Below are 24,082 nucleotides of genomic sequence, written 5' to 3' on the forward strand. Positions count from 1 at the left end.
CAGTCCTTTTGCTTAGAGTGACCCCTTACGTTAATTATGTTTATTTTATTAAAATAAATGACTGAACTTTCCATTTTGTCACTACCAAAACATCATAACACGACCCAAACTTTACCAAATGTTTCAGTAGTGACTGTTTCTGTAGTGACAATTTTAGCTCCTTTTGAGCAGAACTCAAAATTGAACAAAGCTCTTCGTTTGAAAATTGAACTCATGATAAATCTTTAAAAGAAATCAAAATCAAAAAGATCTGAAAAATTGAAGGATTATATTCATGAGTGTAAATTTTGGGGTTATGGTTTGGGAAACACACCTCCCAAAAAAAAAAAAAGACTTTAAATGATTTTATGTATATTTAACTTAGTAACATCTCAGTTAATACCTTGGGTTTAAATAGATAGCAGCATAATCTTTGCAAGTAAAAGGTGTGAATGTCATTCTTGTCATTTTTATTTTTTATTTTAATTAGTTTTTTACTGTGCGACTGCAGTTTGAACTAACTCACTAGAATGACTCTAATACAAAAAGATAACGATGCAATACATTATTGTACAAAGCATTAATATTCAGCTGTTGTTGCTGTGTGTGTGTGTGTGTGTGTGTGTGTGTGTGTGTGTGTGTGTGTGTGTGTGTGTGTGTTCAGGTCTCTGACCACGCTGGGGTGTGTAATCTCAGCTCTGGCGGACCAGTCAGCCGGGAAAGGCAAAAACAAGTTTGTCCCGTACAGAGACTCAGTTCTAACTTGGCTGCTAAAGGTGAGGTCACTGACACTAGGCTGTCCTCGGCCCTTTACTCTTCATCTACATTTTACCCCTTGGTCAGATTGTCTGTGGTCATGGACTTTATTTCTGCTGTCATGCTGATGATATTCAGATCCATGTCAGCACCAACACTGCCACCAACCTGCCACCCCCTGCCCTAATATCCTGTATTCAGGACTTCAGACAGCGGATGCAGAGCAACTTTCTGAAACTAAACACTAATAGAACTGAAATTTTACTCGTTGGCCCAAAGTCTGTTATTGCAAAACTTTTTGATCCTGTCCTACTTTCCAACCGTATATTAGGGCTTTGGTCAAAACATCTTTTTTCCATCTCCGTAATATTGTTTGCCTTTGCCCCCAGTCCGAACACATAGGTCCTCTGACACAGGCAGCTGTCCCAAAATTTAGTTTTGGGGGCAGATCTTTCAGCATCATCCCCCCAAACTATGGAACACTTTACTGCAATCTCTCCGTGACTGTCCCTCACTTTCCTCCTTAAGCTCAGCTTAAAACCCACCTCCTTTCTCAGCACTTTCATTCTTCTCCTTAATGATGGCTCCCCCCTAAATGCACTATATAAATTGATCTTTATTTTTGTTACTATTATTATTACCATTATCATTGTATTAGGGTTGGACCACTTGGTTTTTGAGTGGGATTAGAATATTTTCTGAAAACCAGGGCCCTGTCGTGTCAAGCATGTTCAGCTTAAGCCTTATTCAGATTGGATTAGTTTATCAGGGGACACCTTTAAAAAAAATCCACAACTTATCCTGTTAGCCCCCAAGGTGTCCCCTGATAAACTAATCCAATCTGAATAAGGCTTAAGCTGAACATGCTTGACGAGACAGGGCCCTGATTTAGTTTATCAGGGGACACCTTTAAAAAAAGACAACAACTTTACCTGTTAACTCAGGTTTAGGTTGGGATGGACTGATACTTTTTCCCTTCCGATGCCGATACCTCATCCTTAAGTATCGGCCGATACCGAGTACCGATATTGATACTTGTTCTGTCTAACCTAACTAACTTATAATTCCTAATATTTATACAGTTACACTTTTTATTTTTATTTTGGTAAAAGTTCTGTCCTGTGTCACAAATAAAATAAACCAAGCTTGAATTAATTTACTTTTACTTCTGGATATAACCAGTTTCAGATGTTTAAGGACACCCATTTTTGTTAATTTACTATATGTAAATAATATGTATTATTATATGAACAGTACTAAGAACCATATTTAACAACTGAAGTAAATCACGCAAAATAGTTTCCGTGCTGTGGCGCAGTGATACACAGTTCAGTAGTTGTGAGGTGGTCATAGGTGTGAGTAAATCATGGAAAGGCTTTGAACTCAGCTCAGCCAATCAGATTTTAGGACCAGAACCATCCGTTTTATAAATGCATTGAACGCCTGTTAAGCCATTGTTTGGGTCTTTTCCTGTGTGTGTTATTCAGGATAATCTCGGTGGGAACAGTAAGACAGCGATGATCGCCACGGTCAGTCCGGCAGCGGACAACTATGAGGAGACTCTGTCCACCCTGCGCTACGCAGACCGAGCTAAACGGATAGTAAACCACGCCGTGGTCAACGAGGACCCAAACGCACGCATCATCCGCGAGCTCAGAGAGGAGGTGGAGAAACTGAGGGAGCAGCTGTCGCAGGCTGAGGTCAGAGGAGAGACTGACCATTTCTGACCAATTCTGTCACAAATGTCTGAATATCAGCCCATATATATTTTTATATGACCAGAAATAATTAAGCAAGAAAAGTTTTGTTGTGTGTATATATGTGTGTATGTGTATTCATGTAGTGTGTGTGTGTGTGTGTGTGTGTGTGTGTGTGTGTGTGTGTGTGTGTCAGTCTCTGAAAGCTCCGGAGCTGCAGGAGAAACTGCAGGAGTCGGAGAAGCTCATCCAGGAAATGACCGTCACCTGGGAGGAAAAACTCAGGAAGACAGAGGAAATCGCACAGGTACTCTGTACACACAGGGACCAGTATGTGGACTTGCCATATGTAGTGCACCTGCTGTCAGAACAAACATTCCAAATTGGTGACTTTGCAGAAGAAGGAACAAACATTCTTAACATGGAAGTTAATGGAATTTTTTTCCAAAAAATTTCAGATTCGTTATGAAATTTTAACACAGTGCAAAAGGTGATAACCTTCAGTTCGCCTCCTTGTTTCTACGCTCATTGTCCATTTTATCAGCTCCACTTACTATATAGGAGCACTTTGTAGTTCTACAGTTACAGACTGTAGTCCATCTGTTTCTCTGATACTTTGTGTCTGATCCACTCAGACCAGCACAACACACACTAACACACCACCACCACGTCAGTGTTACTGCAGTGCTGAGAATGACCCACCACCCAAACAGTACCTGCTCTGTGAGGGTCCATGGGGGTCCTGACCACTGAAGAACAGGGTAAAAGGGGGCTAACAAAGTATCAGAGAAACAGATGGACTACAGTCTGTAACTGTAGAACTACAAAGTGCACCTATATAGTAAGTGGAGCTGATAAAATGGACAATGAGCATCGTTGCTGTCTGGACGAAACCTGTTACCTCCACTTTTGTCCCTTTTTATTTTTTGAGATAATTTGAAAAGTGCATTTGCCCTTTATGACGTTTCGTGATGAAAAGACCAACAAAAACGGTCCAAAATATTTCACCTTTGACTTCCATTAAAAGTTGAGAATGTTTTACCTTCTCCTGTAAAGTTACCTTTCTGGAGATACGAGGTTTCCTTCCAACAGCAGTGATATATATATACACACATACATACACATACATATATATATGTTTAAGTATGTATGTGTTACATATATGTACTATCTGTACATATTACTATAGATAATCTTATGTATACGTATGTAAGTATGTGTGTATGTATGTATGTATATGTTTATACATGTACATATGTAGGTATATATGTGTGGGAATATATATATAGACACATTTGGCTGCCAGTCTTGCCATCTCAGCTTCTTCTCCTAGAACAGCTCAGAGTCTGATAGAGAAGAGACGCATTATTTATTGTTTCTTTTTTTAATTTTCTCTTATTAATTGATATGTTGGGCAGTGTAATAGAAAATGTGGTTCATCCTCTATTTCTCGTTTTCTCTCTCTCTCTCTCTGTCCGTGTAGGAGAGGCAGAGGCAGTTGGAGAGTATGGGTATTTCTCTGGAATCCTCAGGGATTAAAGTAGGTGAGGACAAGTGTTTCCTGGTCAACCTGAACGCTGACCCCGCCCTCAACGAGCTGCTCGTCTATTACCTGAAGGTACGACACCTTTTATCAGCTAATAATAGAACAGATCCAGCACACAGTGGCCTCAGTATGTTGTACAGTATGTTGGTAATAGATCTGCTGAGCACTTCAGGACATTAGAGGGTAAATATGATATCATAAAAATTTCTCGACTTGACCGCTGTAATGCTTTGTTCATAGGACATCCAGCAAGTACAACCAACAAATTACAACTTGTGCAAAACGCAGCAGTAAGAATATTAACACAGACTAGAAAACAGGATCATATTAGAGCAGTTTTGGCTTCACTGCACTGGCTGCCTGTTTCCTTTAGAATCGACTATAAAATTTTAATACTAGTTTTTAAATCTCTTAATGCTTCACCTTCGAACGTTTCTGAGTGCTGTTAGATGATGATCCAAATCCAGCTTTAAGATCATCCAGTGCAGGATCGCGTCACGGGCCTAATCTGGTCTTGTGTTTGGCACATGGGGGTTTTGTCAACATTATTGCAGTGATAGAAAAGAATACATTAGTGTATGGAGAACGACTCGGTCGGTTGGGCCTGGAACATCGAGAATTCGTCCTCCCTGTTAGTAACTGTGCTTGTGTGTTTGCGTTCAGGAGCACACGCTCGTGGGAGCGGACACGTCTCAGGACATCCAGCTGTTTGGAATTGGGATCCAGCCGGAGCACTGTGTTATTGATATCGCTCCGGACGGAGACGTCGCGCTCTCCCCCGTAGAGAACGCCAGGTAGAACACAGGCTCTGAGAAAAGGACGTAAACATTTTTGGGAGATTTCAACACATAATACTGTGAAACGTCCATTTTTCCCACAGAACCTGTGTGAACGGAACTATAGTTTACTCCTTGGTTCATCTTTGGCACGGAGACCGCATCTTATGGGGCAACAATCATTTTTTCAGGTGGGTTTGTGATAAAGCATTTAGTATTTTATAGTAATATAGTAATAGTAATATAGTAATATTTTGCTTATGTTTATAAAATAATCCTTATAGTTACTCAGATGAAGCTGAAATGTTGTGTCAGTACCTGGTGAGTCCGCTGTATCGGTTTTAGTTGTTTCTTTTAAAGTTGAAAGATTTTAATTTATTCTGAGTTTAATTCAAAAATGCCGTCCCACTCTTTCATGTCAGTACCAAAACACAAAGAGTTTCAGTCTGTAGGCGGAGCCCTGTTTTAGCCACGCCCCTGCATTTTAGAGCAGGAAGTGAGGCTGCATCCCTGGCCCTCATGGCCACATGGTGAGCAGTTAGATCCCGTTGTGTCCCAAAGTGTAAAAATCAGTGTGGAACATTTAGAATTGTCACTACTGAAACACATTTTCTGCAATTTGTTTTGTGTTTTAGTGAAAAATATGATGATTTTCTGTGTGAACAGCTGTTCAAAGCTGTGTTTGCTGGTCATGTACTGGCCACGTTTTTGAGTTCTGCTTAAAATGAGCTAAAATTGTCACCGAAACAGTCACTACTGAAACATTTGGGAAAGTTTGAGTAGTGCTAGGGTTGTTTTGGTAGTGACAGACTGAAATGTTGAATCATTTTAAAAAAAAACTAAGCATAATTGAGGTATAGGATCTCTCACTGACTTTAAACCAGTTTGGTAGGATCATCCATCTATTGCTGGGAGTTAAAGCGGAATGTGAGTAGAGGAACTAGTGCAAACATGGTCAGCTGTAAACTGTAAGAAAGATTGGGGTCCCACAGCAGCAAAGAATGAAAGAATATAAAGTGCAGGTGAGCAGTGGAGGAAAAGGGGCGTGTGATCAGTCTATGGTGGATGTTGGAAAGGGTCTAGATTAGTCCAGGTGGATGTTGGAAAGGGTCTAGATTAGTCTAGGTGGATGTTGGAAAGGGTCTAGATTAGTCCAGGTGGATGTTGGGGGCCTCAGGGAAGAAGCTGTTGCAGAGTCTGGAGGTGATGGAACAGACGCTCCGGTGCCTTCTGCCACATTGCAGATGGGTAAAGAGTCCGTGGAAGGGGTGGGAGGGGACATCCACAATGCTGGTGGCGATGATTGATAGAAGATAGAAAGGTAGAAGGTGTTGATGATGGGTAGAAAGACCCTGGTGGTCTTCTGAGCTGGTCAGAGGTTTGTTCAGGCGTGTCTCCCGTATTCAATAACGTGTGAGTATGCGTCTCACCCCCAGAGTGAACTTGCCGAAGAGAAAGCGGCGGGACCGTTTGAAGGATCTGGATCGCGAGTCTCCGCGGGAGAGCTTTGTGGAGGCGGACGTGGAGACGGCCAGCGAGGCTTCGTCTGAGCAGGACTACAGCTATGAGTTTGCCCAGATGGAGGTCATGATGAAAACATTAGGGAGCAACGGTGAGCACTTATTTAATCCCCTCATTTCCTGCCCTTCTGCCACTGCGCATCAGTTAGAACAAAAAAAGTGTGTTACATAGCTAATGGCAGTGTGCATGGGTACTTGAGTAGTTGGTTTACTGATCCAGGAGGCAGAATTTGCATAGATTCGCAACAGAGAGATTCAGAGTGGTTTGGTGTGAAATGGTTCAGATGTCTTTACAGTGGTGGTGATGGGAACCAGGGGTCGCCATGACTACAACACAGATATAGACATTTTATTTACTATCCAGAACCACCAGTGAACCTACACGAGTCTTCTGAGTTTATATGGAATGATGATGATGGAAAATAGTGGAAAATCTATGTGCTGTTTTTCCTTACATTATCCTGCATGTATCCCTCCACCATGAATGGATTAAACAATGTGACAAAGACAAAACCTTTGCAAAACAACAGCAAAACAGTGTCTCAGACATCAGGCAGTGAATTCATAACCATTTCCTGTAGTAACTTTCTGTGAGGGAGCTTTTAGAGGTGGACGTCTGGTTCCTATCACCACCACTGTGAACAGTTCTGACTCTGTAAGTTTATCTAGAGCAGAGCGTTTCACACCAAACCACTCTGAACCGCTCTGTTTACATCTTAACCACTTAATTATGTAGAAAGTGTAAAAAAACGTATGGAATTCCTGATGGAAGTATGTTTTTTCCTTTTCCTGTAATGTTACCATTCTGGAGATACGAAGTTTTCTTCCAACAACAGCGATATATACGTCTAATATATATGCATAATTCAATTATCAGTAATAATTATTAATAATCAAGTGATGATTTAGGCAGTGCAGTTTGCACAGTGCAGTCGGTGGGGTATAATCCTCTATTACTTGTTAGCTACATTAGCCATGTAGCTCCTGTGCTAAACTAATGAAGCACTCTGAAAGAAAACTGATCCAGTATATTTAGGACAAATTTTTCACTGTAGGTAACTATATTTATATTTATTTATTTATAATATATATCTGTATATATTTAACATGTTCCTCTGCAGACCCAATGCAGAACGTGGTGCAGGTTCTGGAGAAGCAGTATCTGGAGGAGAAGCGCACGGCTCTGGAGGAGCAGAAGCTGCGGTATGAGCGTGAACTGGACCTGCTCCGCCAGCAGCTCTCTCCTGAGAGAGTCTCTCAGCACCAGCGCAGCAACAGCCTGGCCTTCCCCACACACACCACTCACAACAAGCTACGCCTGTGGACTGAGGAGAGGTAAACAGAGGTCTTTGGGGAGAGTTGAGTGGATTTCACTGTTTTAGGTTTTGTTTTGTTTCTGATGGAGATGGTTTGGGCTGTCTGTCTGTATGTATACTCTTATTTCTTATTGGTGTAGAGCAGGGGGCATCAGGTCCAGTCCTGGAGGGCCATCCAGCACACTTTGATTAATCTGGTCATGCATACCAGCTGGTAATTAACTATTGAGTTTAATTAGGTGTGTTTGAGCAAGAACATCCCCAAGCTGGACTGAGGCCCTCCAGGATTGATGACCCCTGGTGAAGAGAATAGACTATAAGGCTTCGTTCACACAGCAGGTAAAAGTGGCCCAAATCTGATTTTCTCACCAAAATCCAATTTTTTTGTTTGGCTGTTCAGATTATCTTTTAAATATGATTTGTATGTGACATCAGTCTGAACAGATCAGCTCCTAAACTGACCACATGCACAAAAGAACAGAGCGTCACGCTGCTTCACGGCTCATCCAGAGGTGAACAATCACGACTGCCAACGATGCCAGTCGCTCCCGGAGGATCAGCTTCATCTTCACCAGCATCACAGGAGCCATCATGAAGCTTCACTGACTGACAGCTGGGCTCATCACCCAGAATGTGTTCTAGCCATAAAAAGGGCGCAGTCACTTCTTTGGTTCGCGTCCTCGGATTCTTTAAACTCTGCTTTCAGACTTTTAACTGTTCTCTGATGCTGCAGCCTCGTTCTCCTGCGGCCGCGTTCGGACATTTCCTTCAAAATCTCTTCAAACACGGAGGATTTTGGATGAGTTTCTTCTAATTTTTTCTACGGAAACCTCAGCCTAAATGTTTGAGTCTCAGCAGCGCAGAATTATGACGAATGTGGAGTTGGATTGACGTAAAAGTCGCATGAATTCCAATCTGGCAGTTTAGAATGAGTTACACTGCTGCAGATCGGATACGGATCAGATTCCAGTACCACATACGAAAGCGTCTCAAATCTGAATTGAAAATGTCTGATTCAGTGTGTTTATCTGTTCACACTGACACTCAGACACACATCTGTGTCACATATAAAGAAAAAGATCAGATTTGGGCCACTTTTACCTGCTGTGTGAATAAAGCCCATTGATAAGTGAATGGAGGTCTGAGATTGTGTGTGTTTGCACTCAGGGACGAGTTGTTCCGTCAGAGTCTGTCTCGGCTGAGGGAGCAGGTGGTTCGCGCTAACACTCTGGTCAGGGAGGCCAACTTTCTGTCGGAGGAGATGGGCAAACAAACAGATTATCAGGTCACCTTACAGATCCCTGCGGCCAACCTGAGCGCCAACCGCAAGGTGGGAGTTCACCTGGACACAACTGTCACGAGGAGAATGAGTTATAATTCCACATTCGTGTTGACCTTTCTGTGTTTTTATCCAGCGTGGGGCGATCGTCAGCGAGCCGGCCATTCAGGTGCGTCGGAAAGGTAAAGGCACACAGGTGTGGACTATCGAGAAGCTGGAGAACAAGCTGGTGGACATGAGAGACCACTACAGGGAGTGGAAGGAAGGAGCGCAGGATGGGGTGAGAAACCAGCAGCAGTCACAGACTCACAGGACGGCAGAGAAACATCCGCACGAGTATTTTTATTATCAGGAATTGATAATAATTAATCACTTTGGACTAATCAGAACACATTCTCTGTAAAATTTAGTTGTTGGACATCAATTGGTTGAAATAATTTAGTGCAATTTGAGGTTGGAAGCAGTTATTTTCCAATATTATATAATATTCTTCTATTGTTATCTAAATCCTATGTGCTTGTTTGGTCAGCACTCTCTTTGAAATAGATTATCGTCTCAATTAGATTTGATTAATGTATGAATCGTGAAACTATTCACTATTCTTAGGGAAGAACAAAAGAAATATCAAGTTTTTTTCATAGTAGAACTTTAGCTGCTGTCCAGCAGAAGACAAAATTTTGCATATTATTTGTGCAATATTCTTGTGTTTTGACTAAATCCTGTCCCTTATGTGGCTTTTTTGGTCAGCACATCCCTTGAAATGTTTTATTAACCTCTGTACCCACAGTGGAGGCTTTTAGATGTTTAGTGTGTCTCAACTAAATATCTCTTGAATGCAGCTGAACTTTTTAGTTTAATGTAATATATTCTATTAAATTTTATCCCTAAACCAAATCTAAACTTAACGCCTAATCCTAATCCTAAACACAATCCTGGCCCAAACACTGTTGATAATCAGCTGAGTTTCACCAGTTTGTTCACAATTTGAGCCTCTGTAGATAATCTAAGAGTTAAAATAAAGGATAACGAACTGTAAGTAAAAGGAGAATTTAGCACCTACTGCAGGGGTCGAAAACCCAAATGTTAAGAAGAGCCATTTTGTCCTTTCAACAGAAGTCAAACCACCTCGGGAGTCACAACATTTTATGTTCAGTTTTATTCAAGTAACGTTTTTCCGTCTCAGTATGTGCTGATGTACTAGTTTAGGATAAAAATATAATATAAATGAAAATTCAGACTCACTTTGCTCTGTGTTAATCTTTAGCTCAGCTAAGGCTGCTTTTCTCGCATCTCCAGCAGGAAACTTTTCCATAAGTAGAACAGTTTCTTCTAAAATGTCTCTCAACATTCGACTTTTTACACGGCTGAAGTCGCTTCTCGCTCACCAGCTTCTCATTTGAATTTTCCCGTTCCACCTTAAATGGCACCTGAGGCGCCAGAATGTAACTGCAGCTCCATTTAAGGTGGAACGGAACAATTAGAACGAGAAGCTGATGAATGAGAAGCATCTTCAGCTTTGTGACTTTTTAGTGTTTGTCAGTTTCTCGTTGCAGATTAAACGTATCAGGAAACCAGCTGGAGTGACTATAAACACAAATCAGTCCATTAGTCTCCAAATCATTGATGTTCATCTTAAATCTCTCTCTTTGCCGTTTCGTTAGCTACTAGCTAGGTGAGACTGTTGTCTGTGTTGCTATGGTAACCAGCAGTCTGCGCTGATCTTCAGGGTTAAAGGGTGAATTAGCAGTTCTACATTAACTCCAGAGTTTAAGACCATTTATTGTTAAACTGTGTTGAACGATCAGCAGAGCTTTATTTTACTGTAAAGGAGGATTATTTTACCTAAAAATCTAATTCTGCCATGGAGCCACAACAGGGCCGTAACAGAGCCGCATGTTGCCGACCCCTGGCCTAATAAATAAGGGCCGGTTATACCTTGTGTGTATTTTCTCATCTCTTTTTTACTTGTTGTTCTTATTTGTTTGTCTGTGTTCATTCTTCTTCCAGGCTACGAAGCTGCAGAATAAGCAGGGTGATCCGTTCTATGAAGCGCAGGAGAACCACAACCTCATCGGTGTCGCTAACGTTTTCCTGGAGTGCCTTTTTCATGATGTCAAGCTTCAGTATGCAGTTCCTATCATCAGCCAACAGGGGGAGGTACTGTGTCAGAATGTCTTCTGCTAGTCTGGAGAGTTTATAGAATGATGATAAAATCAGTCTGTAGATGTGTGTCTTATGGCTCCAAGTCTTTTGATGTCAATAGTATAAGCATGCTTTTACATATTAAAGCGATAAGCAAAAAGTCAAATCTGTACGATTTCCACTCCTGACCCAGGTGTAGTTGAGCAGCCAAGACATATTTGGTGTCTGATATTTGCTTCTTTAGCTTTGCGTTGGAGCTATGAGACTAATGTAGCTTACAAGCAGTGGAAAATCCACCAGTTAGCCTCACAAACTCGCATCGAACTGTGTGGAGGTGTTCAGTGTCTGTAATAGACATGATTATGTGGTTTCTTATGCTGCATGACGCACTGTTATCTGTAAACACGGACTAAAGTACATTCCATAGCTAGAAGTCTGTATTTGGTCCAGTCTTTTATCCAGTTTTATAGAGAACAGTGTTAGAAACCTGTAAGTGAGTGTGTTTGGTGCATGCTTGGGTCTGTGTGTGTGTTTCAGGTAGCAGGCAGGCTGCATGTAGAGCTGATGCGCGTGAGCGGGGCGGTGCCCGAGCGGCTGGTGGGCGGAGACGACTCGTCGGAGAATTCGAGCGAGAGCAGCAGCTACGAGGTCATGGATACCAACGGAGAAATCGTCCACATGGCCAAGAAACTCACCTGCAGGGTAAACACACACCTGGTTCAGGACGCTTCACTGTCAGAGCTTTACTGCAGCCTCCACACAATAAGCAGTGGATTTGTCTGGGTTGGCAAACTAGGATTTACTCTTTGTTGAAGGGTTCATGTTGGAGAACTGAGTTTCTTTTGCTTCTGTGAAATAAAAGAGAGTTTGATGTAATATGTAAACATGGTTAAAGTCGAAGGGAACTCAGTGTAGCATATTTAAAAAGTTTGTTTGATACTAAAATTTTGTGTTATATTAATGTTTAAATGAAAAAAACAAGACAGAAGTATAATAAAACAAGTAAAAGTACCAGTTATTTGAATTTCACTTAATTTTCATAATTAAATATTTTAAGTATAAGATTTTGTTGAGTATTTGTTGCAGCTCTGCATTTCATCAGTTTGTTTATATTGTTTTAAATAATTAAATAACATGAGCACCCACCAAAGACAAATGACAGAAATGACCAGTGTGGTGTGTTAAAGTTGCTGTGACAGCAGTGGCAAGTCTTTTTTCATATATGAGATGCAGGTGTTTACTGTTTGTGTGCACTCGTGTGTTTGCGTTGCAGGTGCGGATCCGTGAGGCGACCGGTCTGCCGTTAAATCTGTCCAATTTCGTCTTCTGTCAGTACACGTTCTGGGAGCAGGCTGAGCCGGCCGTGGCTCCGCCCATGGTCAGCCCGGACAAGCCATCAACTCGCACCACAGACGCACAATTCACCGTACTGTTCAACCACTGCAAGGTCAGAGAACACACACACACGCACACACACACACACACGCACACACACACACACACGCTATTTACACTCAAATCGTCTTTAATGCACATACATACTGACCTGTACACACACACACACACACACATACACAGACACACATACACTTCCATACGTATGAAGTGTGTGAATCTCTAACCTCACACTGAGTGCATTTACATGCACTCCAGTAATCAGATAATGGGGAAACTCCAGGTCTACATGAGTCAGACAGTAATCAGACTTCTGCTTTACAACCAGCCAATGAACTCACAGAAGAAGACGAGACGTAAACGTAATGTAAACCTCAAATTTCATGCCGTGGCTATTTTTTTAAAAATCAAACCACTTTAAATGAAAATATGAATATAAATCATACATCCGATTTCTAGATCAGAGTGTGGAGTTTACATACCCATTTGAATAATCAGATAACTGCAGAAATTTGATTATGATTGGATTATTGAGTGCATGTAAACGCACTCAGTGACTAAATGAAATCTCACATTTCACTCAGTTTGAGTAAGTTACATTTTTTGGTATGAACTGTTTGTTTTTATAAAATAAAACTAAATACATAATGAGATTGGATGAGCTGTTTACGTAGTGGAATATAGACAGTTAAAAACAGTACACTAAGCTTTCTTTATGTTGGATCTTTGCACCGTGTGGAACCGGCTAACTCAATCACATTTAACAGGCTGAGAATTCGCCTTTGGCTGTCAAATAGCCTTTGATTCTTCCTAAGAGCAGAGCTTGGCATCGGTGACACTGTGGGCTTGTTTTTGTCCAAAAATGAGCACATTCACTACTGAATATTATTGTGTTTGATTAGAATCGGTTCTAAAATTGAAAGTTAGATCACCACCTTTAGATCTGTGTATTTGTTGCTTACCTGAAATATAACTATTCTGAAAATTCTCTCCCACAAAAACTTATCATTACACAGCAAAGGAACTCTCACTTCTCAGCCATGTTCAGTCGGACCTGAGTTTTGTGTGGCCTCCTTAAAGCCGTATTAGATTTTTTTTATTAAAATTGAAAGAAGTGTGATTACTCAGTGAAAAGAAATGCTAAAATATAGTGAGCTTGCGCTGCTGTGAGTTGCCCTGTGAAGTCCGAAATAGTCATTTAAAAGTCAGAGGCGTAGAGTTGGGAGTTTTTCACACCACGTCGTACATCTTTACGTTATACTGATGAAGACGTGATGCCTGTAGTAGATAATTCTCTCACATCCTCAGAAGACGCTCCTTCACCATGTTTTGACTCTCTTTGAATTCTCTTTCAGTCATCAGACTGATCCGCTCGGGGAAGGGGCCGAAACACAACCCATGTTATAAAATGTTCTTCTGAGTGCAATTACACATTTCCACCAGGGAGGTCGCCAAATCCCCGAAACTTAAGTAGTGAAGCTTTAACTGTAATGTATTATTTTCTGCCTCTCCCATGCAGGACTTTGTAGTTCAGGTCACTGAGGAGTTTCTGGAGTTTATCTCAGATGGTGCGCTGGCTATAGAGGTGTGGGGTCACCGCTGCGCTGGAAACGGGCACTCTGGCTGGGAGCTGGACACACTGCAGGCCAAAACACGCACACTCCGGGACAGGTCAGCACACCTGCGTATGAGTGTGTGTGGGCGTGTGTGTGTGTGTCAACTATAAAATCAGTGATACAAATCAGTTTTTGAGTATGTGTAGGTGCTGTGAATATAAAATATTGTAGATACTGTTTTGTTGATTTTCTAAGTAAAACTGTCAACACATCCTCTACAGAGAACACAGAACATTTTAATGCACAGTTGCTGTTTATTTGCTGATTTAAACATATTGGGAGCGAACAATGTAGGTGTTTCTAAAATAGATTTATTAATAACAAGGAAAACACTGACAATAAAAAATAACGGTGCACACATGGACTAAGCCAACATAGAGAACTTAAAGGAATACTCAACACCACACAAGCAGCACTGCAATAAGAGGGCCAGTTATACATAGACTGGGAACAACACACAGCTGGGCAGGCTCACAAGGGGAGGAGTAAGAAACTGGGAGCAGGTAGGAGGCGGTAACATGAGGGAAAAGCAAAAAACAAGCCAAAAAGCTCATTGACAGAGACAGGAGGGATGGTAAACCAAAAGGGAAGACATGACAAGGACAGAGCTGAGACGGGATAAATTACACCTGTGCAGAATTACTGATTATGAGTGCAAAGTCCTGGTCCTGCAGATCCACAGAGTTCAGATCCAACAACCCAGGCTCTAATATTCTTATGCTCCTCAAGATCTTCATTATGTGGGTCAGGTGTGTTAGATTAGAGCAGAAGCTAAACCAGGATCAGGACTGAGCAGCCCTGCTGTATATTTTTCAATAGAAAATCAGCAAAACATGATTTGATCAGTTTGTTCAGACTTTTCCGTCTGACTGTATAAACCTGCTCGTCTCAGGTGGAGTGAGGTGTCCCGCAGGATTGAGCTGTGGGTGTCCATCCAGGAGCTGAATGAACAGGGCGTTTATTCACCTGTGGAGCTTCACCCCAGCAGAGACACCAGCACTGGAGGAGTGTTTCAGCTCCGACAGGTCAGACATGCACAAACACCGGAGGTGTAGCGATGGGGGGGCTGGGGGGATTTATGACCATTGAAAAAATCTATAATGCCAATGAAAAATATTAGAAAATGTAATATCGTCACGGGCGTAGACGCTGAGTTCATGCATCCTTGTGCCTTTTAGAGTCTTACATAAGTGAAGGAGAGTAGCCACGTTTACGTGCAGCCTAATAATCCGTCAGTAATCTGACTAATAGCTCAGTCAGAATAGAATACGTCCATGTAAACACCTAAATTGGAACAGATAGTCATTCGAAATGACATTTCTATCCGACTGAACGAGGTGAGTAATCCTGTAAATAATCCATTAAATAAAACAATAATATCCTCTTAATTCTCTTAGCCAGTAACTCACACTAGGTAACTCACACTAACTCACACTAGGTAACTCACACTAACTCACACTAGGTGAGTTACTGGCTAGGACCAGTTTATCATTGATGGCTTCTTTTTTTTGATTTGCAATATTTTTGTCCATTTCATCTCATCAAAGTTTTAAGTGCTGTTTGTCTGATGGGGCAGTTTTGGTGTCTACCAGGTCTTCCAGGTGGTTGTTAGGAGTCTCATTTTCTCTGTAGCTTTTAATCAGTTTTTAAACTGCAGTTTTGGAAACTCCTGTTTTTCACTTTAACTTTCTTCTTCTTCGTTCAAGTCCATTATCTCATATCCAGTCTCCACAGAAATATCTCCTAAAAAATGAATAGCTTGTACTTAACGGCTGTTTTGACTGGAAATGAAATAAATGGACTCTCACTGTTGCAAAGTACTGTACATATTAAAACAATCCTGTGTGTGTGTCTGTGTGTGTGTGTGTGTGTCTGTGTCTGTGTGTGTGTGTGTGTGTGTGTCTGTGTCTGTGTCTGTGTGTGTGTGTGTGTGTGTCTGTGTCTGTGTGTGTGTGTGTGTGTGTGTGTCTGTGTCTGTGTGTGTGTGTGTGTGTGCAGGGTCACTCTCGGAGGCTGCAGGTGTGTGTAAAGCCAGCTCAGCAGTCCGGGACTCTGCCGCTATTGGTGGAGGCCATTCTCTCCGTCTCCATTGGCTGTGTGTCCGCTCGGTCCACTAAATTACAGAGACCCCTGGACAGCTACCAGGTCAGTCTGTGAGTGTGTGTGTGTGTGTGTGTTTGAGACCTACAGCTCCACCTCAGCAGCATCAAGAGTGTTTTAGTTTGGTTCAGTTTGTTTATTTTATTAATAAAATTTTGGACAAAAAGAAAAGAAATACAGTTTTCACTAAGGATGTACATCCAGACTTACTTCATACTGAGTATACATATAAGTTTATGAAGGGACGTCCGGTTAACTGCAGAAAAGAACCAAAAAAAAACACAGACTTTGGCAGAAACTAGTGTAGAGCTGTGGATCACAGCTTTAGCTGGCAGCACTGGTGTTGCACAAAAATACAGCAGCACCCAGAGGAACATGTTTTTTGCCGTTCAAAACCAGCCGAGGACGTTAGAAGGTTTCCGCGTTGGATGAGTAACAGAGGCTGCCTCTTCAGATGAGCTGATGAGCTAACAGAGCTGACCAGTGTCATGTTGGGTGCTGATGAGGACTCGTTCTGATTTTTTGTCTGGGAGCTTATTTCTAAGTAGAAAACACTGTTATACTGTTTTTTTTCAGTTTGAGTAAGTAGCTGTGATCTGAAGGTAAACAGTTGCTTCCTGAGTTGACGTCTGAGTCGGTTGAGTTGTTGAGTTGTTTCGTCTAGCCAAGCGAGTGTGTGTGTGATGGAGTGTGTGTTCTCTCCTGGCAGAAGGAGGAGGATGACGATATGGATAGTTATCAGGTACCCTGTCTCTCTGTCTCTCTCTCTCTCTCTCTCTCTCTCTCTCTCTCTCTCTCTCTCTCTCTCTCTGCCTGCTCCTGCTCGCTGACCAAACAGGCATGTTGCCAATGAGCTGCTGCTCACTCACTTTCAGCCAGGGGGCGCCACAGAGTGAAACAGGGGCTGGAGTAAATAGTGTGAAGAGGAAGTACACAGATTTGTTATTTAATTCTGCATAATTTAGATGTGATAGGAACCAGACATCTGAAGAGTTTAATGCCCCTAAATGCTGCCTAACAAAATCTAATTCATGAAGTTGTTGTGACCGCAGTGCCTCACTGAGATGTTTTATAAAGTTGTTGTAAAGTTACTTTTTTAAAACCCATCGTGTGTGACTTTAAACGTCAAGTGCGACTTTCTTCTCAGTGACTGAATTTTACGGAAATGTTGACAATTTGGTGAAATTCCACTTTTAAGAGCAACCCCAATAAAATTACAGAGAATTCTAAACAGTCATTTATGAAATAGTTTGTTCCAGAGAGGCTTACCAAGCCAGAGTTGTTCACAGTGGTGCTAATAGGAACCAGATGTCCACCTCTAAAAGTTCCCTCACAGAAAGTTACGACATGAAATGGTCATGAATTCACTGTCAGATGACTGAGACACTGTTTAGTGATGAGCTTTTGGCCAGAACCGTATTTTTTCTGACAAATTAGTCCCCAAAGAAAACTCATTTTCAGATTTTCCACTATTTTCCATCATCAACATTCCACATAAACTCAGAAGACTCGTGTAGGTTCACTGGTGGTTCTGGATAGTAAATAAAATGTCTATATTTGTGTTGTAGTCATGGTGACCCCTGGTTCCTATCACCACCACTGTACAGACATCTGAACCATTTCACACCAAACCTCTCTGAATCACTCTGTTTACATCTCACACACTCAGTTATGCAAAAATTTTGAAAAATCGGTGGGATTCCCTTTTAAAGAGCACCTTACCCCCTAAAAAAGTGCTGTATTGGCTAAGAGTGAATGTAAGCCTGTGGGAATCAGTTAGCCTGATACTGTCGGCTATTAGCTTTCACTCGTTTTTATCCAGCGGGACGGTTAGAGAGAGTTAGCTGGCTGGCTTTTTTCAGAGTTGAAATTATGGAAAGTAGAAAAAAGAGTTTGATGAAGATGTCTCAGAGGAAGAGGAGACCGTGGCAGAAACAGGCCACACATGCAGCCACATGGAAGTAATTAATCAGATGTAGCTCAGAGCAAGAAAGGAAGTCCTTTATTTTCTTCAGGGTTGAAAACACTATTCAGGCTTAAAATGAGAAAATGCATAAAATAGTTATATCATTATTATTGTAGTTATGTGGGAAAATCTCAGCCATAGGTTGTACCTAGTCTTTAGTGACCCTGTGCCCCTTCACTAACGCATCGCTAGCCACCACGGATGAGCCGCAGGGAATGAGCTTCACTCAGTCACATGATCGCTGCATGAACGGCTGCATGACTCACTGCATGGGAGGGTATGTGTGGAAATGATGCGTCACGGTGCTTTTACTAAAGGGGGTGAGCTGGTCTGAGCTCATAAATGGGCATATTGGTGCTCAGCTGCTTTTTGTGTGTTTTATTAAATAACTTAGCCATTTGTGGGATGGTAAAGGTTTAGAGGTTCACTCCATCTACAGTAGTTTGCAAAAGTTTAATCACCCCTAGTCAGATGTTTTCTAAAGTCTTGGGTTCACTACACGACTTTCAAAGTCTCAACAGATCATAACAGACTTTTTTTGCAGTTTTTTGGGGATCACACACTAAACGATTGGAGATCACAGACTACTGAACTTTTAAGCTGATGCTGAACCAAACGGAACTCGCTGAACTCTCGCAAACTCTCGCAAACTCTTGCATTCTCCCATTACTAGGAGACGCAAGTAAACAAACATGAGCTGCTGCTGCTGTTTTCTCTGCAGTTTGCGCTGACGCAGTAAAGAAGCAGCAGGTAAACGTGTTTCAGTGAGAATCACAGATTTAAAAATGTGATCAGTTTGGGATTTTTAGAGTTTTAAATGTACTCAAATGTAACTCAAATGTGCCTTAAACTCAGCTCATTAAAAAGCTTCGCTCCACACGTGAGAGACTTTTCACCATTTTTCTTTGTTTACTTGCTGTATTTTCTTCTTTCGTGCTCTCAGTTTTCGTTGGCTGTTGCAGGAATCCATTCAGATTGAGTCGTTGATCAGTTTACACTAGATTTCACTCAGTCGGGTCAAAAAAATCAAACATTTGATAAACTGTGACTGGTCTGAAACGCGATCGGGAGGCCAAAAATCTGAGTCTACAACTCGACTCTCTCTCCAACTGTCGACTCCAGCTGACCCAAAAATCTGCAGATTAGAGCCGACCCACTCAGACTTAACCAGACTGAGAGTCGGGGCTGAAATCAGGGTAAAAGTCGTGCAGTGTAACTAAATAAGTTAGCACATCCTCTACAGAGAAAACACTTAAATATGTCATTTTTCTGCACATTTTAGTGTTTTTACAATAAAAACATACAATATAAAATGTGCTGTAACTTGTGCACAGGACATTTTGTGTCTAAAATACAGGAAATAAATAGTACTCGTGCATAAAAATGTGCACAAGTGTGTCTCTGTGGAGAATCTGTTCACTTATTTTTACTTAGAACATCAACAACACATGGGGCGCCCAAGCTTTTGCACACAGCTGTATCTGTTTTGAGGGGATATCGCTGGTTTCTATCCCAGAATTGGGGATTAATGCAGTTTTGACTCACACTTAAAGAAATACAATCACCCAAAAATGCCATAGTAGGTAAAAAAAATTTAGCATAATGCTAAACGGCCTCATCTTGCTTTAATTAATTATTATGCTTTTATTGTATTAGCATTTTTAGGTGCAGTATTCCTTTAAGGGGTTTAAAGATGCTAATGGATACAGGCCCTGATATGCCGAAGTGCGCGAGCCACAGTTAAAGTGTTTTAAAGTGTCTTTCTCTGATGTCTGTGTGTCTCTGTGCAGGAGGAGGATCTAAACTGTTTACGAGAACGCTGGTCCGACGCCCTCATCAAACGCCGCGAGTATCTGGACGAACAGATCAAAAAGATCATCCACAAATCAGGTATGTTTTCAGTTTATGGAAAAGTGTGAATGTGATTCTTTAGGAAACGATTCAGTGCGTTATGAAGTCTGGGAATTAATCATGTATGTATGTATTATTATTTTTTTTAAATAAAAGAATTATCATTGTATTTAAACCTCATAGGTATTGCAGTAATACTCTCATTTCATTGTTAATTTCATTGGATTATATTCTCTGTAGTATCTACATAGATACAGCCAAGCGAGCTCTCCCATTGGTCAGGACTTCAGGAGCTGAACTGAAGGCCTTGCACGCTAGAATAACCATCAGCGTAATTACGATTAAAATCATGTTTTCAGGGTTACAGTGAGACCAATTTCCGAAAGAGGAAAACGTCACTCTAGTCTTTCTGATACATCACTGGCTGTGAATATGAGTTGTAGTCTAAGCAGGTTTGGTTAGTTGTTAGGAATGTAAAACAGCGGCGGCAGCTCTGTGTCAGAACTCTTTACTGAAAGAGTCACTGTAGACCTGATACAGAGCAAGCTCAGATATATGATAATGTTTATTACATGCTTCTAATAAAACACATGGAATGTCTTTACAAGCTCCGAATGTCTGTGTTTAATCTAAAACAGACAAAAAAACGTTCATAGGCACCACCGCTAGCTTGGCACAAACGTACTATTAAAAATCCCGTAGAGGCGCTAACAAAATTAGTATAATTGTAGACACATATAGTATAGACAATAAAAGACCTGTACACCAAGTTTTACGTCCTCAGTGCAAATATTTTTAAGATTTGCCATATTTTAATAAAAAATTAATAAACCATACTATATTTAGTTTATAACCATAATTATGACTCTTATGATTATAACTAATTCTTATATTCCCCAGTTGATGCAGTTTGATGGCCACCTTCGCTTCATCTTTCTACCATTTCATCACTTTACATTTTGTTATGTATACATATCTTTCCCTCTGTTATTCTCTCTCTGTCTCTCTCTCTCTCTCTCTCTCTCTCTCTCTCTCTTTCTCTCTCTCTGTATAGAGAAGTCAGAGGAGGATGTGGAGAGGGAGGCGCGGTTAGTGGAACAGTGGGTGGGGCTAACTGAAGAGAGAAATGCTGTGTTAGTCCCAGCGCCGGGCAGCGGTATCCCCGGAGCTCCTGCACAGTGGTAAGTGCAGGGGTCACAACCCAAATGTTAAGAGCCATTTTTTCCTTTCAGCAAAAATCAAACCACCTTGGGAGCCACAACATTTTATCGTCTTGGCTGTAAATATGTTTCAGTATGTGCTGATGTACTAGAATAGGCTAAAAAATATAATAAATAAAAAAATAAACAAAAACACAGACTAACTTTGCTCTGCTTTGAGCTTTAGCTCAGCTATAGCTGCTTTTCTCGCATCTCCAGCAGGAAACATTTCCTCAAAAGTAGAACAGTTTCTTGTAAAATGTGTCTCAGTGATCGATTTTTTATGAGGCTGAAGTTGCTTCTCATTCACCAGCTTCCTGTTCAAATTTTCCCGTTCCACCTTAAATGGTGCCTGAGATGCCAGAATGTAACTGCTGCACTATTTAAGGTGGAACTGGAAAATTTGAACAAGAAGCTGACGAAAGAGAAGCGACTTCAGCCTCGCAACTTTTTAGTGTTTGCTTTTCATGAAGTTATTCTGAACCTGACAGTTTTATTTTTTTTCCCACTTTGCTCTAGGGCGCCCTCTCCTGGCATGGAAGCTCACATCCCTGTTCTGTTTCTGGACCTGAATGGTAAAAAAAAATCACCATTAAAATTTGAAATAAATACATTTGGAATTTTCAAAAACTCATTTTGTATATTGTACATTATTATATAACGATGCAAAGGCAGTTTGTTTTGTTTTAGACCGATATGAGTGTAATTGATGATTGTGTTTTGTTGTCCAGCTGATAATCTAACTGTGAGTGAGCAGCTGACCGGTCCACACGCTGCAGGCGTCAACTCCATCCTTCCGAAAGAGCACGGCAGCCAGTTCTTTTACCTGCCCATCATCAGACACAGCGATGACGAGGTACACCATAAAAGTCACATCTGAGTGCAAACTTAGTTTAGTTCCATACATTAAAGTGATAAAGCAGTAAAGTGGCCAGAGCATAAACTTCGTCTCCTCTGCAGACCAGTTTCTGCTCCGCCATGTTGAACGGTATAAACTTTCACTATGACGCGACGAACATGATCAGAACGGACTTAAACTTTCAGATAGGGAATGTAATCAGATACAGGCGTTTACACGGTTATTATTCTTCTGTTTAACAGATTATTTACAGGATTACCCTCCTCGTTAAATCAGATAGGAATTGTTTTTCGAATGGCCTTAATCAGACTAGTCTATTCCCGATTGAGCTATTAGTCAGATTACTAAGGGATTATCAGGCTGTATGTAAACGTGGCTGGTGTGTCTTACAGTATCAGAAACCACATAATCAAGTCTGTTAGAGATTACTGAACAACTTCACACTGTCGTAGGCAAAGTGTGATGATGTATGGTTGTAGTAAGCACCACGCTGATTGGTAGGTTATAAACCCCCATTATGTTTTAGCTACAGCCTCCTAGCTCCAGTGTAAAGCTAAGGAAGCAAAATTAGGACACCAAACATGTCTTGGCTGATCGACTAAGGCTGTACATTGTGTAAATAGCTTTTTTCACCTAATTATCACTTTAAGACACCACTGAACGGATAGATCAGACTAGCTGCGTCTCTTTGGAGCTGATTTCCGAAGGTCGAGCTGAGCTGTTGAGTTTTTTTTAAGTGTTGTTGTTTCTCGTGCAGGTGTGTGCGACCTGCTCGTGGGATTCCTCCATCCACGACTCCATCTACCTTAACCGTGTGACGGCCCCCACTGAGCGAATCTATCTGATCATTAAAGCGACGGTGCAGCTCAGCCACCCCGCCTCCATGGAGCTCGTTCTCCGCAAGAGAATCGCCGTCAACATCTACAACAAACAGGTCAGCATTACACTTCATTCACTTCAGAAGGTCCGCACTGATCTTTCTGAGGCAGGATCGGATGATACTTGAAGCTTTTTTACTACACTCTTAAAAAAGATGGTTCTGTGAGGGTTCTTTAGTAAAGAAAGTGGTTCTATAATGAACCATGAACACTCAAAGGCAATTAGACCTCCTCAGACCTCCACAGTGATGAGTGGAAGAAGCACCTCATCGTCTCAAACTGGTTTCTTGAGACAGAGGACATCACCACCGAACTGGGTAAAGAAAAACAGGTTCAATTAGAAGTGAATGTAAGTACATAGATAAATAAAGTTTTGAATTCAAAACTATAAGCACTTCTACCAGACAGAGAGAGAGAGAGAGAGAGAGAGAGAGGTCAGCACAGTCCAGTCTATAGTAATTTGTTCATGTATGTACAGTTTGTGCTTTTGTTTGTGCTTTGCCTGATCTTATTCTTCACCAAGCACTGATGTTATGATTTTATGTTTGCACGTTTTTGTGCTTTCCTGCAGAGTTTCACTCAGAGTCTGAAGCGGAGGATGTCACTGAAGAACGTGCTGCACTCCTGCGGGGTCACTTACGAAATCGTCTCCAACATACCGAAGGTACCGAGCGCCGGTTCTTATGTAGTGTGTCCCAATTCAGGGTCTGCATCCTTCATCCTACGAAGGCTACTTAGACCCGCGAAGGCTGAACTGAAATGAGACGGTCTGCCCTACGGCGGATTTCATGTGTGCGTCGTAGCACCGCTGTTCCCACCCTTAAACGCCGCTCCTGTCAAGTTCTTTTAAAGTTCTTTAAAGAAACTTTGATTATAGTTTTATTTGTTCCTTTATTACAGCTGGAGATGCTTCACCGCCGGCTACTGATGAGATCTTTTTTTTTTTAAACATCTGTATTATTTGCTATTCGACTCAGTTTAAACCCAATAATTGCATATAAAGTGTCTCCTCAGCCGCCGTTCGCTCCTCTGTTGACGCTGCCATGTTCTCGAATCCTCACCAGCATGCAGTGAACCTCGGGATATGCTGGCTGGCGGAGGATCCACCCGTTGGATCCTTCATTGCCATTTCTTGGCCAAATATGAAGGACCTTAGAAATGGGACGGCCTAGTCGACCTTCAAATGCAGCCTCCGAAGGATGCAGCC

The 24,082-nt window shown here is 41.5% G+C and overlaps 1 protein-coding gene across 4 annotated transcripts in view; it reads left to right on the forward strand.

The window, feature by feature from the left end:
* Positions 1-24,082, forward strand: part of kif13a (kinesin family member 13A) — a 112,355-nt gene that overhangs the window by 76,129 nt on the left and 12,144 nt on the right. For 2 of the 4 annotated variants that reach the window (XM_036558446.1, XM_036558448.1), the window contains exons 10-32: positions 644-755; positions 2,223-2,435; positions 2,629-2,739; positions 3,916-4,050; positions 4,642-4,772; positions 4,859-4,945; positions 6,191-6,366; positions 7,396-7,609; positions 8,758-8,920; positions 9,006-9,149; positions 10,877-11,026; positions 11,549-11,713; positions 12,285-12,458; positions 13,926-14,077; positions 14,915-15,047; positions 16,021-16,167; positions 16,832-16,864; positions 19,879-19,978; positions 20,994-21,120; positions 21,658-21,713; positions 21,870-21,994; positions 22,755-22,931; positions 23,447-23,539. In XM_036558446.1, the coding sequence (XP_036414339.1) occupies positions 644-755; positions 2,223-2,435; positions 2,629-2,739; positions 3,916-4,050; positions 4,642-4,772; positions 4,859-4,945; positions 6,191-6,366; positions 7,396-7,609; positions 8,758-8,920; positions 9,006-9,149; positions 10,877-11,026; positions 11,549-11,713; positions 12,285-12,458; positions 13,926-14,077; positions 14,915-15,047; positions 16,021-16,167; positions 16,832-16,864; positions 19,879-19,978; positions 20,994-21,120; positions 21,658-21,713; positions 21,870-21,994; positions 22,755-22,931; positions 23,447-23,539 (3,118 nt within the window). The remainder of the gene's footprint in view (positions 1-643; positions 756-2,222; positions 2,436-2,628; positions 2,740-3,915; positions 4,051-4,641; positions 4,773-4,858; positions 4,946-6,190; positions 6,367-7,395; positions 7,610-8,757; positions 8,921-9,005; positions 9,150-10,876; positions 11,027-11,548; positions 11,714-12,284; positions 12,459-13,925; positions 14,078-14,914; positions 15,048-16,020; positions 16,168-16,831; positions 16,865-19,878; positions 19,979-20,993; positions 21,121-21,657; positions 21,714-21,869; positions 21,995-22,754; positions 22,932-23,446; positions 23,540-24,082) is intronic. The other 2 variants (XM_036558447.1, XM_036558449.1) reach the window with 1 other exon arrangement.

This window comes from Colossoma macropomum, unplaced genomic scaffold (genome assembly GCF_904425465.1).
Source record: "Colossoma macropomum unplaced genomic scaffold, Colossoma_macropomum, whole genome shotgun sequence".
Lineage (NCBI taxonomy): Eukaryota > Metazoa > Chordata > Actinopteri > Characiformes > Serrasalmidae > Colossoma > Colossoma macropomum.